Here is an 18,789-nt window from a genome sequence, read left to right on the forward strand (position 1 = left end):
ACCGCCGTAATAATGGGAAGCGGTGCCTGTAATGGCCAAAACGTGTCAACTGTTTGCGTAGCCAAATACACAAACGCTCACGAAACGCTCACGAACGCTCTTTCGTAGCTATCTATCTCTATCGCAATTGCGTATTGGCGCGACAGAGCCAGAGTACATTTCTCCAGCGTTTCGATGGCGTTTCGTTTTGCAGAAATGCCATTCGGCTACGGGGTCTCGTCGCTCCGAGCGCTATCTCCATCTCTGAACACAACGCGACACAGCTTTTCTTCTTTTCTATTTGTTTTTCGCTAGTGAAATAAATCGATTGGTACAATAATTGATTGTACATTAAAAATAACGAAATAGTAGGTATATTTAATTACTGGCAATTAATCCCTTAATATGAATTACGTTCATTATTATCAAATTATGATTGCCTGGCTTTTTGTATTGTTTTGCGTGAACCATACCTTTATGGTTAAACCAAAACCTTTGATTAAATCCGTTCCTGAAATAATTCTTGATGCAATCATTTAATTTACTTATTACATTTAATTTACACGTTAAATCATGATCAGATTTTCCGCCGTACGTATACATTATAATTACACGTTTTTCATCAAAATATTCAAAACGCCGATTTCCGCTACTTTTTTTAATTCCAATTTCCAAGAAAACGAAAATAAGGTCAATGGAACTTCGCCCAAGTCCTAATTCACGGCCCAGGGAATAACAGCCTTATAGCCAAGTAGTTAACAGTTATAGTCGGTTAAAAGCTGTATAGTTGGCAACTTGGCATGTCACGTATGCAGTACTCCCTAGAGTCAAAGGGCCTACCACGAACACAGTTGTTGGCAAATCGTCATCTTTCTGTCACTCTAAATACGCCTTCATTGGAGTAACAGAGATATGTAGGTGGTTGCAATGGGTGAACCTTGTCATTTGCGGTAGACCCTCTGCCTTAATAATGTAGGTATACGTGAGTTTATATGTCTTCTAGGAGTCTTTGGGATGTATTCAAGTGAGATATCTAAAAGGTCTAGTGTAACTTGAAAATTATCGGAGTGGCATAAGTTTTTAATCACCACTCTAAATACGTCAGAGTTCAGTCTAGGGAGTCCGTTTTCGTAAGAAGTATCACCCCAAGTAACAATTTCTGGTCCTATAGTGGTCGCGAGCACCAAATTAAATCACATTAAATGGTCCTATAAATAGTCTATATTGGTACTGTAGAGCCGATTTGGCGCAATTATGCAGCCATTTAGTGATATAATAGGGCTATAGCAGTATTATCCGTGACGTTTAAGGTCTATAATGGTGATGTGATGATGACTATTGTGCTAATTTGTTGACATAGAGGGCACAGTAACGCTATTATAGTATCAATTTATGCTATAGTAGCATTTGAGATTCCGTTATACAGGTTTTTTGTTCTGTAATAGCAGTTGCCGTCCCTTTTAATGCGAATGAATGAAATTTCTAAAATGATTTAATGTACAGTGTGTATAATATTTAACAAAAACTGTTCTAAACGAGGAACTTTATGAAAAGTGGCGTGTGAACTTGTGAAGTTTAGTGTCAATCAAAATAATTTGGATTTCGTATAATTCCATCATTACTGCAAAAAGGTATGCGATGGAAATTTTACCGTTAAAAGAATATTAGTTTAATGGAGTATTTTAAGTGCGCCCTCGATTTATACCTGTTTTGAATAAAATAAATAAATATAATTTAATACAATAAAATTATTGGCACCATAGTTTCTACTATGGATCCAAGAAGTAAAACATACGCTTTTATAGTTCGACTATGTCACTTATCATACGCATTCACTGCCATAGGCCCGCCATTGTGGATTTAATTAGGGTTGCATGAGACTTTAACTATGATCCAGTTTAACTTATAAGTTCTTTATATATAAAACAATACTTGTTTTCAATGTTTTACTATAGAAAGATCTTCTAAACAGTTTTTTTTTATAAAACATATAGTAAACTCAGCTATAACGCTATTGTGTTTTAAAAGAGATACCGAAACCATTATTCCACAGTTCTGTGATATAAAAGAGTAATTGTGACATATACGGCGATGAGATATAAAAGGCATTAGAAAACGACTATTAACGCTTTTCAAAGGTATATAAACGTATCCTGAAAACTTCATTATACAGCAAAATAGCTCTATAATGGTATTCATATCACTACTACAGTGTTAAATACTGTAGCAGTGTTTTCCAAAGCCACTATATCCCAAAATAGTGGTATAGTTAGGTTTTAATTTCTGTTAAAATACGACTACTAAAAATACTATAAGCGGCTTGTTGGGAACCTTAATAGCGCAAATTGATAGCATAACAGTGATTCCTAACACTATTATACAATAATATTGTTCTTTAGTAGGTTATTTGATCCTGTTATAGATCAGGCCTATAGCTGCTCTATAAAATGGTGATATAAACGTTTACATCACTTCCTAATAACACCTTTTAGCTGTATAACACAACAACTATAGCGGCTTGTCGGGAACCTTAACCTTTCGTATGCGTCTGTCAAAAAATTGTCATTAATATATTAGTCATAATAACTACATGTTAAAGTTGAAACAATATGGAGCAGATCTGCTCCTAAGCATACGAGAGGTTAATAGCGTAAATTGATTGCATAACAGTGATTTCTAACACCATTATATAATAATATTGTTCTATAGTAGTCATATTTGATCCTGTTATAGACCAGGCCTATAGCGGCTCTATAAAATGGTGATATAAACGTTTACATCACTTCCTAATAACACCTTTTAGCTGTATAACGCAACAACTATAGCGGCTTGTCGGGAACCTTAATAGCGCAAATTGATTGCATAACAGTGATTTCTAACACCATTATATAATAATATTGTTCTATAGTAGTCATATTTGATCCTGTTATAGACCAGGCCTATAGCGGCTCTATAAAATGGTGATATAAACGTTTACATCACTTCCTAATAACACCTTTTAGCTGTATAACGCAACAACTATAGCGGCTTGTCGGGAACCTTAATAGCGCAAATTGATTGCATAGCAGTGATTCCTAACACTATTATACAATAATATAGATCTATAGTAGTCATATTTGATCCTGTTATAGACCAGGCCTATAGCGGCTATATAAAATGGTGATATAAACGTTTACATCACTTCCTAATAACACCTTTTAGCGGTATAAGCTTATAGAGCTAAAAGGTGTTACTGGAGGCTTTTATACGACAAGCGGTCACGCCGAAAACCTTTATACGACATCTATAGTAGCTTTTGGCGTCGAAAACCAAAATTATAGCACTAAAACGTATGTAGTCACGAATTACCCGGCTAAAATGTGACGGACATTAAATTTGTCGACCCGAACCCAGATCAAATTTGACCAATCTTTTTGCCTAGTTTATAAAGATTGCCTGCATAATAATACCGTACCGCGTCTTTATATAGAATATTCTCATAAAAATGGAAATAAGATGTCATATATTAAAGAAAAAAAATACGGACACATACTACATACATATATTTCGATTTATAATTTATATAGTAGTGTGACTTATGTATAGTAGTCACACACAAAAAGCACAAATCAAAATATTCGGTAAAGTCATAGTTGCGTAATATTCTCATATTCACACATGTATCTCCATATCTAAAATGCATGTACTTATATTTTACGATGTTACTTTTATCCGTGCACAGACGATACAAGCCATAATGTCTGACGCAATGGAAGCGCGTTACGAGAGCAAAAAGTGCATCATGGATTGCACTGGCATGGCATGCACCAGCGAAGGAATTCCGAAGGGTCGCCAACCCACACCGCTGCCTCACTTTTTACAAGTGCACTTTTTGTCCTAATAAGATAGTTTCCTATACATAAAATAATTTTTTATGCAGTGCAAGAAATAAAGCAATACCTATGTAATTAGAAGAAAAATAATTAAGTATGGACAGTAAGTAGTTATGTTTGAACATTAGTGTAAATTTATTTATAAACAACATAAAAATAATACAATAAACACTTAAATTAAAACTTACAATAAAACTTATAAATAAAATATTTGGCCCAGGTCTTGCTCGTTGGGTAAGGTGCCCAGAAGGCTGGCCGCATTGCCCCGCTGGATAGCAATGCTGATCCGCTGAGCAAGGTATTGACCAGCCCTCTGGTCACCAGAAGCGTCTGTAAGGCGCTTAGAACATAATAAAATTTATATTTTATACGTCATTTTATTTTTTGTTCAATTACTTATCTTTATCTATTTTTGTGTTAGAAGTCTAAATAAGTAATAGCGTCACTGACTAATTTAAGTTGACAACGTTTTTGATAGCAAGCAGTCCCGTCTGTGCAAGGGCTAGGTTAGGTTAATTTGACACTTTGTAAATTTTAGTTTTGGTATGAAATGCATACCTATTACATTCTTGGCATTTATGTCCATTTGTATCTGCGGTTACCGCGATAGATTTTCATGTCATAACCGACTTTTCTAACTAATTACAACCTTTGAATTTTGTCTAAAATGTACATGTTTGTAATGTAATTATGACCATTTAAAATACTAACTACTTATGCACCTTTATTTAAAGATCACAACTTCAAGTTTTCCTTATCAATTAATAATTTTTGGTAACAATGTATCTAACTATACATATCGGATATTAATTAAATCAATATTAAACACCACTATAATATGTGTGCCGACAGATAGGGGCCATTCCTGAGATGCGCGGTCATCGATCGCTCTGCGTATGTAGCTGTCTAAGTTGTTATTAAATATTTCTATATAGACACCACAAATATGATAATAATATACGAAATATATGCCGTATGTGGGTATGTGTGCCGACGGATAGGAACCATTCCTGAGATGCGCGGTCATCGGCCGCCCTGGGTATGTAGCTGTCATAATTGTTTCTAAATTCTACATCTGACACTACCAATTATATTTGACAATAATAAATTGGGTAAACAATTTAGTACTTATGTACAGTCGACTACAAAGAGATGTATCCACTTAGAGTAAGGTACTGCATTGTAATAAGGTGAAAAAGTGTATACATCTCTTTGTAGTCGACTGTACAATGTGGCTGCCGGATTAGGACTGTTAAAGGTGTGAAACAGATCGCTTCTTAGCGATAACGGAATACCTTTGCATATCTCTGCTAGACGTGCGGTTTTCATTTAATTTTTTTATTGAGACATTCGAAAAAAGTGTTTGTATTGTATAGAGTATTTGGGTCTAGACCGTAAAATATTTCTGATTATTTTCTTAATTTGGGAAGAGATTGGACGGTAACATTTTGTCCCCAGTATTTAATTTATAACATATGTAATTCATGGATACAAGCCTCTCTCATTCAATGTATTAGTATATAATTGAACCTAGGTATTACTTAAAACAGTGTTTTAACTAATAGCTAGGTTCAATTATATACTAATACATTGAATGAGAGAGGCTTTAAAAAAATAGCTACGCTTTACCAGCTACATACGTCCGCGCGTCCGGCTGAGTCACGCGAGGAATGCCGTCCGGCCACTCGCCGCTAGAGAGCACCACTGCCAAAAAGGTTACACTAGGACCCACTGAACATGTACAAGGGGGTGATGAATTACACTGATAGTTAATAGTACAATATTGCCAGTTACATTTGTCTAATTGTCTGACTGTATCTCCTAAAGCTAAAAAGGACGAAGTGCCAAAAAGTTACAATAGGATCCACTGTGTCAGGGGATATCGTATTAGATAATAGATACCTACACTAATTGTCAATAGTTAATACTTATTACTAGCTACGTACATCCTCGCGTATCACTGATAGGATAACTCAAAAGTACACTAAAATCAGAACGATAACTAAATGTCATTCATTGAGCGAAATGCACGATTGAATGATATCCTTCAGATATCAGAGTTGTTTGAATAGGCCTGTGAGTCACGCGTCACGCAAGGAATGCCGTCCGGCCGCTCGCCGCTAGAGCGACGAGTGCCAAAAAGGTCACGCTAGGACCCGCTGGCCGGGGTGGGAAAACAATAGATAGATGGTAAGCATATTACACGATTATAGAACCAGAGTTTATACAATGAAAAGCATCACACTTTAGGTGTCAAACACTGATCTAATAATCTAGATTAAGTTCACTTAACAACTCTGTAGTACTAACACAAATACTATCGTAAAAAATAGGTTACGAACTTTCTCATTCGCGTATTGTACATAAAATTGCGGTTGCGATGTTTGGCTTCGTTAAAAAGAAGGATCATCACGCATTGGTGGAACTACATATAATTAAAATTTTGAAAAAAATCCCGACCGCGACATAGTGGACCAATTTAATGCAACATAGCTAAGATAATACGTTCAGTAGTAGTGATTATTGTAGCTTAATTTCAAAACAAACTTCAATTTGACGAAATAATGCCCTTTTCTTTTATTGCGAATTGTTCGACGACGTCAAACTTTTTCAAGACTGTGTTATGATACTTAACCCACTTTTGCTAATTGTTTAAAAATATCTATGAGTCTTAAATAAACATGTTAAAGCACATAAATTGTTATTGTAAAATACTCTACCTATGCATATTTTTAACTTTATAAGTGTTAAGTAACATATATCAGTCATGGTCACTTATGTTATTAGGTATAAATAATAAAATAATAATAAATATTATAGGACATTCTTACACAGATTGACTGAGACCCACGGTAAGCTCAAGAAGGCTTGTGTTGTGGGTACTTAGGCAACGATATATATAATATATAAATACTTATATACATAGAAAACATCCATGACTCAGGAACAAATATCTGTGCTCATCACACAAATAAATGCCCTTACCGGGATTCGAACCCGGGACCGCGGCGTAGCAGGCAGGGTCACTACCGACTGCGCCAGACCGGTCGTCATGTAGGAATCAATACATTATTTATTAATCAAACCTTTTAATGATTTTTCTACTCCCGAACTGTTATTCGTCATTTACAGGATTGTGCGTATCGAAAAAACTGAAAACGCATTGTTTGGTTCTGTAATCATGGCAACGCATTGCATTAACGATACTGCGTGCGTGCGCGGGAAGGCTTTGGGCAGCTGAGCTGACAGTGCAAACCTTTGCAATACAGGAAACAGTGTGAATTTCGCGAGAATTATTTAAAAAAACTATTAAAAACTAAGTGCATGGTCGTTGTAAAAGTATTGTATGCAATGGTGTTTAACTGACTCCAAAATACTCGTGGAAAGTACGCCCCTCATATTTCTTGACCTCCTTTAAACGCCTGTTGAATAAAATACTATAAATTAACTATTAGAGTAATGATCATTTCTAGACACATATTTAAATTATCTGTGCTTTTTCAACAAAAAATCGTTACAAAAACCAAATAATCATCTTTAAAAAAAACAAACTACTTATCTAAAATATACAACAAAATATTTTTTACGCTAAGAAATAGACTAAGTCATTTAAATTATGAATAACTCATGACTTGTACAAGAACAAAACATAAAATATCTTTAACAAAATAATAAACTACCATTCAGTAAGTATTCAAAAATCAAACAATATTTTTATGCATACATTAACACGTCTTAATGTAATTAGTAATTATAAAAAAATAGTAGCTTATATTAGATTTTTATATAAACACGTACTTGTAAAAAATGTTTGCAAATTATAATAACGAATATGTATATTCATGACTTAAAATGTTCAATTTCGTACTGAATTAACCATTCATGTGCAAAAATATACTAATGGACTAAGTCATAACTTATTTAAACATAAATTAATATGAACAGTTATATTTTACAATATAGTGTCATGGTACTTACACCAAAAACGAACAATTTATGACCCGAATATAATTTAACAATAATGACTTATGTTTTATAACACGGGTCGTAGCATAAAACAACGAATAAAATATCATTTTGCAATAGTCATTCAAGTCTCATAGTGGGTAACTATGTCATTTTTTGCGTTTTGCAAGAATGAGTCAAGTGTAAAAAAATCGTTGAGTCAACCCTCATAACACATTATTGTAATTTAAATATGTCTTCTGCCAATTACTATAATAAGTTAAGGTTCTTGACATATTAATGCAAAACAGGCAACACACGATATAGGATTTGTGTTAACCTATTTTTTTACTTTTGGGATAGTAAAAATTTTCAAAATGAAAAGGTAATTTTTGCAAATAGAAGTTTAAAAATCCAGCTATAACATGGCATTAAAATCTCATTTTTTTAGTTTTTGTGGGTTGACACATTATTGCTTATCACCATCCAGTTGACAGACGCATAACGTCACGCAGCAGAAGTTTATTGAAATACCCGTACAAAAAAAATTGCGGACGCTAAACTCGGTAAATTACGGTTTGGTGCTACCGACCTACCCACGACTCACTATCGTAACTATTGAGACCAAGTCACAAATTTTGGAATAAAAGCTATGTTTTATCTACCACGATCCGATTTTATGCGGTTCATGAAAACATTGAAATGAATAAAATTATAAAACTTATGAGGAACGCAAGCATATTAATATTCAATACCCACGTAATATTCATTAACTCAACATGTTTCGATACTATTTATTGGTCCATCAGAGATTTTCTCAAGACTGGCAATTACTTAACACAGGTCGACAACAGACTCGAATTACAAAAGACAGTCTAGACGAGACGAGACGACGTAATTGCCTTTTTGACGACAAATAGAGGATAATAAAGGCATAATAAGGTTTCAACACAGTGAGTATAACTTTGAGTTGCCCTTAAAACTTAAAAGGACTAATTATTGCAAGGCTTTGAAAATTTATATTAATTAATTGTGAGAAGTCTGCTCTTTGGAATTAAACGAAAATAACTAGTAAAAGAAAATACCTAATGATATATTTTATTATTTTGGACACGCCATTAACTATTTACCTACTATTCGTATTGGCACATAAGCGAATATGATAATCGTAGTTACGTAAGTTACTCGAGTTTAGACGCGTAGTACTTAATGATTTCCAACTTAATAAGTAAGTACGTAATGTGTACGTACATCGTCGTCCAGTCTAGTACCCATAGACTATTAGCGTGTATAGTTCAACCCTATCTGTGTAAGTTTGACCATCATCCTCCTTGCATTATCCCGGCATTTGCCACTGGGGTCCGCTTTGACAGTCTGTTACTTATTTATCTGTCAACACCATTTATTTGTTTTTGCGAAGCGTCTCCGGTATAATAATGTGGGTACCACACAGGACGCAGGTCATTCATTAAAAACATGACTCAAATCTAGTCCGCCAGTGATTCTCGGTAAGATGAATGTAGGTACAACATTAGCAACAAGCCCGGGCTCCCGCGTCCAGCGGCGTCGGCGCTTCCGGCGGCCGTCCGGCTGTCCGGCTGGGTTATGGATAGTGGATAGCTACACTAGGTACAGTCAATGTTTCACTCTTCAAAGGCTGTAAAAAAATGTAACGCACTTATAGATCTGCTGCATCTGTCCAGCGTGGCTCAATTGATTAAATGCTGACCGATAACTATCTTAGATTTGTATTCTTGTAGATTTATTTTATTGTTTCGTAATAAAATAGTATTTTTTGTTTCTATGATATTGCATTACCTAAATATTTTGTGCCATACGCCTAAATAAAGATCCATTCATTATAATGGTGACCGCGCGAAACCGACTTTCGATTTAAACGAAGTTTATTTTCCTCTGATTAAGTAGGTAAGTAGGATGTATTATTAAAGACGCATCTGAGCAATATTCTTAATTGTGATTTAAATACATATAATCGGTAACGGTGCATTTATCTTTGTTACGCCAGATAAACTAATATTAAAACTATTCAAAGAATTTTCATTAATTATCACGAACTAGGCAATCAGTTATAAGATAAGATACATTATCTTAGGGCAGAATGAATGTGCGTTCAGAATTGATAATTAATACATATTTTATTTTTATTTGTGCCATTTTGTATTATAAAAGGAGAGTATTCATTTCTACTTAACTACCTAGTACTCACTTACTTAAAAAAAAGTATAAAAATGACCATGATACGCATACTTTAAAGGGTCACTCACATAATATATTATTAGAAACCTAGAGTAAAATCTTAAATGATCCGTTTCATAAATCTCCATTTTAGGAATTATCTATAATTATTTGAAGCATTTTTTCAGCTCACTATAGGTACCTGCTTAAGAAACCTAAGGCTAGTAAATGAGTAGCCATGTTTAAAAACACAAACTTTAAGGAAAATTCTCCGAATTACAAAATGCGTTTCTTAAAGCATACATGTGCGACCTTCGCTCCCCAAAACCGTTCCAGTTGAACGAATGACTCAGTGGCGTATTCATACGCCCTTCATTCATCGCTTGACATTTCCATGCGCAGACGACTCCACAACAGTTCAAGGTCAACGCATTCAATTAAATCGTTCACTTCATTCATTCATTCGGTTAGAAGGCTACGATGTCGTGGAATTAATTGTGATTTTAGCGTGAAGGTTGATAATTTAAATAATGAACCTAAATAACTAATCATTTGTACACGAAGTACAAATAGAACCGTAGATGTATATGTAGCTACATTAAAAGTTAAAACCACTTATTATTGAAATAATTAATGAAAATAAAACTTACAATTATAATGGCTTTTTCAGTACAGATGGTGTTTTTATACGCACTAGTGCGAGAAGTGGTTCATTATATGCCAGGTCGAAACTTCGGAGGGCTATCTGTACTGAAAAACGTCGTACGATGCACGTGCGAAAAGGAAATTCGTAACTCGTGTCGATTTAAAACACTCCCTTCGGTCGTGTTTTAATTTATCGCCACTCGTTTCGAACTTCCTTTTTTACGCACTTGTATCCTAATGTACTATTTCAGTATAGACGGTGTTTTTTTTACGCACTAGTGCGAGAAGTGGTTCATTTTTGTCAGGTCAAAACTTCAGAGGGCCATCTGTACTGAAAAGCGTCGTACGATACACGTGCGAAAAGGAAATTCGTTTCGAACGAACTTCCTTTTTTACGCACTTGTATCGTAATGTACTATTATGTATTCGTTTATATTACCTAATACATCCATCATAGTTTTATTTATACCCATCTCATCTCAATTTAAACGACATAAACGCGCTCACTTTAGCTTCAATTGGTTTCACAGTTAGACAGAAAAGTTCATGAAGATTGTATAGCCTTTTCTTACATACGGATTGATTGATTTACAATCTTTTTGCCAAGAGTGGAACTGAAACTTGAGTATTTCATGCCTGCCTAATGTTATACAGTGGAACTGAAACTTGACATTACAAAAGTTAAGAAAATATAGTGCTAATTTTTAGACGACATTCTAATGACTACATTGTTTATTCTTATACAAAAACGGCGTACCAGATTGTTAACTTTTATAATATTGTCCACAGAAGTGACGTTTTTACTAAATCTTTTTGACCCACAGGCATGATTGTATGTATGTATGTAACTATGTATAAACTTACCGGCATTGCTTAAAGCAACCAAGCTGAGGACAGTCAGGATCGCGGCCGCGCACGGCGCCATCATGCGGTCGCCTCTCATTCTGAAACAACCAAATTTACATTATAACAAACGAAAATATATAGGGTGTTATCAAATCAGTCACGGATATTTTAAGGGACGTTAATTAACATCAAAATATTTAACTTTGACTAGAAATTATAACAAAATTTTTGTATGATTTTTTTTGTTTTCATTTCCTTAACATTTTTTTAATTTATTTTCAAAATAACCATCATCTACAATGTAATTGCCTGTCAGGATGTTTAACACTGTATCTCGTGTCACGTTGACAGTGTCTAGAGAGATCTCATTTAATTATTTTATTAACAGGGTGTTTTAACATAGCACATGCGCATGTGACACTGTTTGAGTTGCAGGCGTCCATAGGTTACGGTGACCGCTTTACATTAGGCGGACCGTATACATGTTTGCCACCGACGTAGTATAAAAAAAACATTTGTTTCCTAGTTTCATACATAAATAGCCAGGAGCGAAGTACTATCAGCCGTAAAAATATCCGTGATTAATTTGGTAACATAGCACACTCAATAAAGCCTATCTCGCGGGAAATAATTCGTGTATAGGCGTATTTTGGCATAGTTGTAGGGAATGGTGTTCTAATCCACATACTCAAAGTACTGATGGGTAGGGGAGGAGCTAACGGGTGGAGGGGGGTGTAAAGGTCCCTTTTTTTAGTTTTTCGCGAATAATTCTTAAACTGTGGCACATAGCAAAAAATGTTCTGAAACACAAGTAATCTTCATAAAATTCTCTACAAAAAAGTCTTATACACTTTTTATCTGGGACCAATCGTTCATGAGATATGGAAGGGAAAAGATGGACAATAAAGGAATAAACTCATTTGTTTATGAACAATACGTTTATTCTTATAGAGACGCGGTAGCGTGTCAAGCCAGGTTCAAGTAACAAAAGTAGCAAGCAGCACCGTGTGTAATATTACACGAACCGTTTGAAGCCACATTTGACCCCCCTTTTAACTCAAAAACTATTTCACATAAACGTGTTATAATGCAACGTAAAAAGAAACCAACGCGCGTAGTAAAAGTATGAGCTATAAGCGCTCCTCAATAAGCCCGGTACTAGCAGCCCGCCTTAGTGCGTTTTCACATTATCCGATCCGATATCGGATGTCGGAAGGATTTCAAAGGCAAAAATCCAAGACGGCGCCTTAAATGTACGGGATATCGGTCCTACTTCCGATATCGGATCGGATAATGTGAAAACGCACTTATCCCGCGCGCGCGCAGCCCTAAAGATAAGCCACCGCGTGGCCGGCGCTCGCTCATCCCAGTCGTCCTCAAAACGTCGACGTAAGACCGCCCCACAAGGATGGGACGCGACCAGATACAGCCCTCACAGCGCCCAGCGCGGAAGGGGCTACTCACACCCCAGCAGGGGTGTTGAACGACATTACAGCAGCGCTCGCTCAGTTTGTCTCGCGCAGCGATCCGATCACATTGTAGCTTACTTGACGAGCAAAGCATCACAACCGCCCAGTATTGCTTTGATGGGATAAATTCATAAATAAAATTCCTAACTATCTTTCGTCTCTACTTCGATGGGAGCTCCGTTAGTGCATGCTCCCAAGCATACACCGCAGACACTGGAGCAGGCAATTCCTGCTTTTCGGCAGCCGCATCGCACCCCACACCCAGTCTTGCATCGGCAAAATATAGTTTTGAGAATGGAGTCAGGTGCCACTGGGTCGTTGGTTGTCACTGGCTTTAATATGCCATCGCCTTTTCTAGTTCATCCCCATTCAGTAGGTGGTAAATAAATTGTACGTTAAATACAAAATATTTGTTCGCCTGCTTGAATATTGAATGCACGTGCTAAACTTACCTCTATTTTAGGAAAATTTTACTTATTGAATCCGAAAAAAAAGGCGTACAAATAGTTTTGTATTTAATGTACAATTTATTTACCACCTACTGAATGGGGATGAACTAGAAGAGGCGATGGGATATTAAAGCCAGTGACAACCAACGACCCGACGAACCGACTCCATTCTCAAAACTATATTTTGCCGATGCAAGACTGGGTGTGGGGTGCGATGCGGCTGCCAAAAAGCAGGAATTGCCTGCTCCAGTGTCTGTGGTGTATGCTCGGGAGCATGCACTAACGGAGCTCCCATCGAAGTAGAGACGGAAGATAGTTAGGAATTTTATTTATGAATTTATCCCATCAAAGCAATACTGGGCGGTTGTGATGCTTTGCTCGTCAAGTAAGCTACAATGTGATCGGATCGCTGCGCGAGACAAACTGAGCGAGCGCTGCTGTAATGTCGTTCAACACCCCTGCTGGGGTGTGAGTAGCCCCTTCCGCGCTGGGCGCTGTGAGGGCTGTATCTGGTCGCGCCCTATCCTTGTGGGGCGGTCTTACGTCGACGTTTTGAGGACGACTGGGATGAGCGAGCGCCGGCCGCGCGGTGGCTTATAAAGGGCTGCGCGCGCGCGGGATAAGTGCGTTTTCACATTATCCGATCCGATATCGGAAGTAGGACCGATATCCCGTACATTTAAGGCGCCGTCTTGGATTTTTGCCTTTGAAATCCTTCCGACATCCGATATCGGATCGGATAATGTGAAAACGCACTAAGGCGGGCTGCTAGTACCGGGCTTATTGAGGAGCGCTTATAGCTCATACTTTTACTACACGCGTTGGTTTCTTTTTACGTTGCATTATAACACGTTTAATGTGAAATAGTTTTTGAGTTAGAAGGGGGTCAAATGTGGCTCCAAGCGGTTCGTGTAATATTACACACGGTGCTGCTTGCTACTTTTGTTACTTGAACCTGGCTTGACACGCTACCGCGTCTCTATAAGAATAAACGTATTGTTCATAAAAAAATGAGTTTATTCCTTTATTGTCCATCTTTTCCCTTCCATATCTCATGAACGATTGGTCCCAGATAAAAAGTGTATAAGACTTTTTTGTAGAGAATTTTACGAAGATTACTTGTGTTTCAGAACATTTTTTGCTATGTGCCACAGTTTAAGAGTTATTCGCGAAAAACTAAAAAAAGGGACCTTTACACCCCCTCCACCCGTTAGCTCCTCCCCTACCCATCAGTACTTTGAGTATGTGGATTAGAACACCATTCCCTACAACTATGCCAAAATTCGCTAACATCTTATATACAAACATAAAAATCAGTAATTATCATTCTGAAAGGTAGGTTTAATATCAAACACAATTTTCTTTTTCAAACTTCTCAAATGCAAGAGCGGTTTCGCACTGCGTCGGATCCGAATCCATGAAAATAAGATCCGTCATACCCGTAGAACTATTATTTGCATAGTACTTTACAGTTTACGCACTACAAGTGGGGCCTGTAACAAAGGCGAAAAATTGAACTGTATGCTATTCTCCTTATACTGATCAACATTTGTTCAGTGACTTTTAAAAATTATGAAGTTTTTAAATTTTTAATTTTTCATACAAAATAAATATTAGCTTCAATGTACGCCATTATTGTTGTCATTGACGTTGTCTGTCACACTTTAGACTTAACAAAATTCGCAATACATTACCTCTTAGAAAAAACTTTCAAGGGTGATAAAAATCAAAATACAAGTTATTTTTAAAAGTCGCCGAACATATGTTGATCAGTATAAGGAGAATAGCCTAGAGTTCAATTCTTCGCCTTTGTTACAGGCCCCACTCTGTATATCCGACCTGCGTGATCCGATTTCTGTCCGTCACTCTTCGGATGTAGTGTATAAAAGTACCAAAAATTAATAGTTCTACCGGTTCTACGACTATGACATGTCATATCTTATTTTCACGGATTGCTGGGATAGAATTTGAATTAGACGTAGTGAGAAGCGAAACCACTCTAAAAAGACACAATGTGTAATCTAGAAGTAATTACAATAGCTACAGTGTTTACTTTGTGACAGCGGGCTATTATTCTTTTACTGAGACAATCAACTGTTTATATCATATGTTATTGTGTATCGTTCCAAATACGTTCAACCGTACTATCAGTTGTTGATGTTAAAGCGACTATTGCTTTAGTCAGCCACTATTGATGTAATTATCTGTCGTTAACAGAACTGCCAACTGGGTATGTATTCAAACGTACAAAGGCTTTACGATAATATCGTTTTCGTAGCTATCTATATCTATGGCTCTTCCGTATTGGCGCGACAGAGCCAGACTACATTTCTACGGCGTTTCGGTGGCGTTTCGCGTCGCATCGTCAACGATTGTCATTCGGCTAGGCCGGATGCTCCTGCAAATCATCCACTGGGAGAGTAATTCGTCATTCAGCTAAATTAATCACAAATCAATCATGACACAACGTCGTGACACATTATTGACATTCGAGACATTCCTGGGATTTGGGGTTTACCCAGCTGCCTCTCGTTTAAATATTTAAATGCTCGGAGCAATGTTTACAAATACTAGTCATTTATTTACACGGTGATTCATTATTTTTGTTGAATGACGACATAATCGAACTTTTAAAATGAGATCTATCAAATTAAAATTTATTGATCTAGAGTCACTCACTCAATGTGGTCGAATTTCGCGCGATATATTTTGATCTTCGACCAAAGGCCTACTGATAATTTCGAAAAAGCGAAAAGAAAACGCGACCTCATTTTCTTCTACTCTATAATAAACAAAAACATTACCTACTGATAGGCAGATAACGATTTTTTTAACCGGTATCGGTATATAGGCCTACAAACCTACTGCAACATAGGCCCAGCGGCAATAATGATGTCTAGCGAAATTCTAATAATATACTTTTTATTTAACTTATTTCAGATCCTCTCTTTAGAGATATACAAGTGAAGATTTGTTAACATGGCGCTTTGATTTTAGTAAATATAAGTAAACTGAAAGAGGTTTTAACAGGAATGGTATATATGTACTCTTAACATTTATAGTGATTAGTAATTCAACGCGAAGTTTAATGTTAAAACAGCGATTAAATTATACTGTGTAAATACTGTGTACAAGTATTGAGAATAAGTAAAGTGACGTCAAGTGTCAACTGTTGCCAAGGCACTTCGAGCGCACTGCAGCAAATGTAGCAAACGGCAATAAAAGCTAACTTTGATGTATCGAATACAGAATACGTCTCTGATTCTCATAGAAATATATACCATGCGATAGATCGGCACAAAAAAATATTGAACATGCGAATTGCATTCGTTAGCATAAAGGCAGGTGCGCGCAGTCACTGACCCGACTCCGGCGCAGCCAGGTCCGTCATCACCAACTTCCAGTTCAATTTCAACCTTCATCCGTTCATAATTGTAAGGGAACCAGGGACCAGGTTATGCTGGATTTGTGGTTAGTGTTGGCAAGTGATTGGACGCTCAGCGTCCTGATAACGGGACGCGCAAAGAGAGTAAATACTTCGGAGCTAGGTCGGCCAACTCATTAGAGCTTTCAGAATTACATACGAACCACATTTTTTTCACGTAAGTAATTCTTTTCAGTAGGTGCTTGGGTTCGCCTTTTAAACCTCTATTCCTGTAAAATATTTATTTCACAACATGATTACAGTATAAATTACATTTAAGTCAATTTATAAGAATCTATATTGTGATCGTCAAAAAATTATAGAAAATAGTACCAATATAATTAAAATAAGTTAAATTTACATAATATGAAAGGATTGTATTGTATTTATTGTCTACATGTACAGTACAGTGATGCATCAAGATACATGGTGTTGGGTATCACCATCACCAAAAAAACCGGCTAAGAGCGTGTCGGGCCACGCTCAGTGTAGGGTTCCGTAGTTTTCCGTATTTTTCTCAAAAACTACTGAACCTCTCAAGTTCAAAATAATTTTCCTAGAAAGTATTTATAAAGTTCTACTTTTGTGATTTTTTTTATAGTTTTTAAACATATGGTTCAAAAGTTAGAGGGGGGGGACGCACTTTTTTTTCCTTTAGGAGCGATTATTTCGAAAACTATTAATATTTTTAAAAAACGATCTTAGTAAACCATTATTCATTTTTTAATACCTATCCAACGATATATCACACATTGGGGTTGGAATGAAAAAAAATATCAGCCCCCACTTTACATGTAGGGGGGGTGCCCTAATTAAACATTTTTCCACTTTTTATTTTTGCACTTTGTTGGCGTAATTGATATACATATTGGTACCAAATTTCAGCTTTCTAGTGCTAACGGTTACTGAGATTATCCGCGGACGGACGGACGGACGGACGGACGGACAGACATGGCGAAACTATAAGGGTTCCTAGTTGACTACGGAACCCTAAAAAGGATAATTATATAGGTAAATTGTAACTTTCTGTAGGCTTCTTTGGCTTTTTGTAGTCACGAACCACTTTAGCTAACAGAACAATTCTACGGGCCTGAGTCAAAAGATATTTTAGGATTGAACACTGCCGTCAATTTCAGTAACTGCGTACCACCGAAACATGCTATGTAGCATGTAGCTTTCTTTAAGAAGCCCTGTATTATTTATTGACTGCTTTAAAAAGTAATGACATTCAAATAGTTAAATATACCTCTATACAGATTTATTTAAGTTTACAAATAAATTGGTACCGACGACCCGTTTCCGTCTGTCAGTTAGAAAGTCCAATCAATCAATTGAGGTAATTGACAATGGACACCCACTTCGCTTTCAGATTGAGATGGACACTATCTACGACCCCGATACGTCGCGCTGATGAAAATAAATGCGAACTCGTTACTAACGTCTTGGACAAATAAGAATAAAGCATCCAACATCCTTAGCACCAGGCTGAGTTACTTGCTGGCTTAATATATTTGTTGCAAACGATTAAACTCGATTTTAAATTACTCCTCATTTATCAAACTACAAACTCAACCGTGGATGAGCTCAAGATCCAAAACCACTGCGGTGTTAGACTACCGTTACTACCTATTCTACCTGGTGCATGATAATGCGGAAGAGAGATTCAGTGTTTCCAGGTAAGGAGGTGGCATTAGAACTTTAATTTGAATCGTCGTCTATTTAATAGGTACATGGGCATTTTCAGAATTTGGGTCTCCCCAATTAGCAAAAGTTGTTAACAAAAATGAACTCGTTGTCAGTTTTGTGACGATAATTCAAGCATAAAATCTGTCTAAAAATTTACTTTTTTCAAATTCTGAATGTTTCTAATGACATTTCATGCTTACTTGTCGTCACAAACACAAAACTGATAATGGAGTTAATTTTTTGTTAACAACTTTCGCTAATTGGAAGGTTCCAAATTC

The 18,789-nt window shown here is 36.4% G+C and overlaps 1 protein-coding gene across 1 annotated transcript in view; it reads right to left on the reverse strand.

The window, feature by feature from the left end:
* The window catches only part of LOC125227984 (mucin-2), a 105,561-nt gene that overhangs the window by 29,268 nt on the left and 57,504 nt on the right, over positions 1 to 18,789 (reverse strand). Inside the window, exon 2 of the mRNA XM_048132418.1 lies at positions 11,502 to 11,581. Coding sequence (XP_047988375.1) covers positions 11,502 to 11,580 — 79 coding nt within the window. The 5' untranslated portion in view covers position 11,581. The remainder of the gene's footprint in view (positions 1 to 11,501; positions 11,582 to 18,789) is intronic.

This window comes from Leguminivora glycinivorella, chromosome 7, assembly GCF_023078275.1.
Source record: "Leguminivora glycinivorella isolate SPB_JAAS2020 chromosome 7, LegGlyc_1.1, whole genome shotgun sequence".
In the NCBI taxonomy this organism is placed as follows: domain Eukaryota; kingdom Metazoa; phylum Arthropoda; class Insecta; order Lepidoptera; family Tortricidae; genus Leguminivora; species Leguminivora glycinivorella.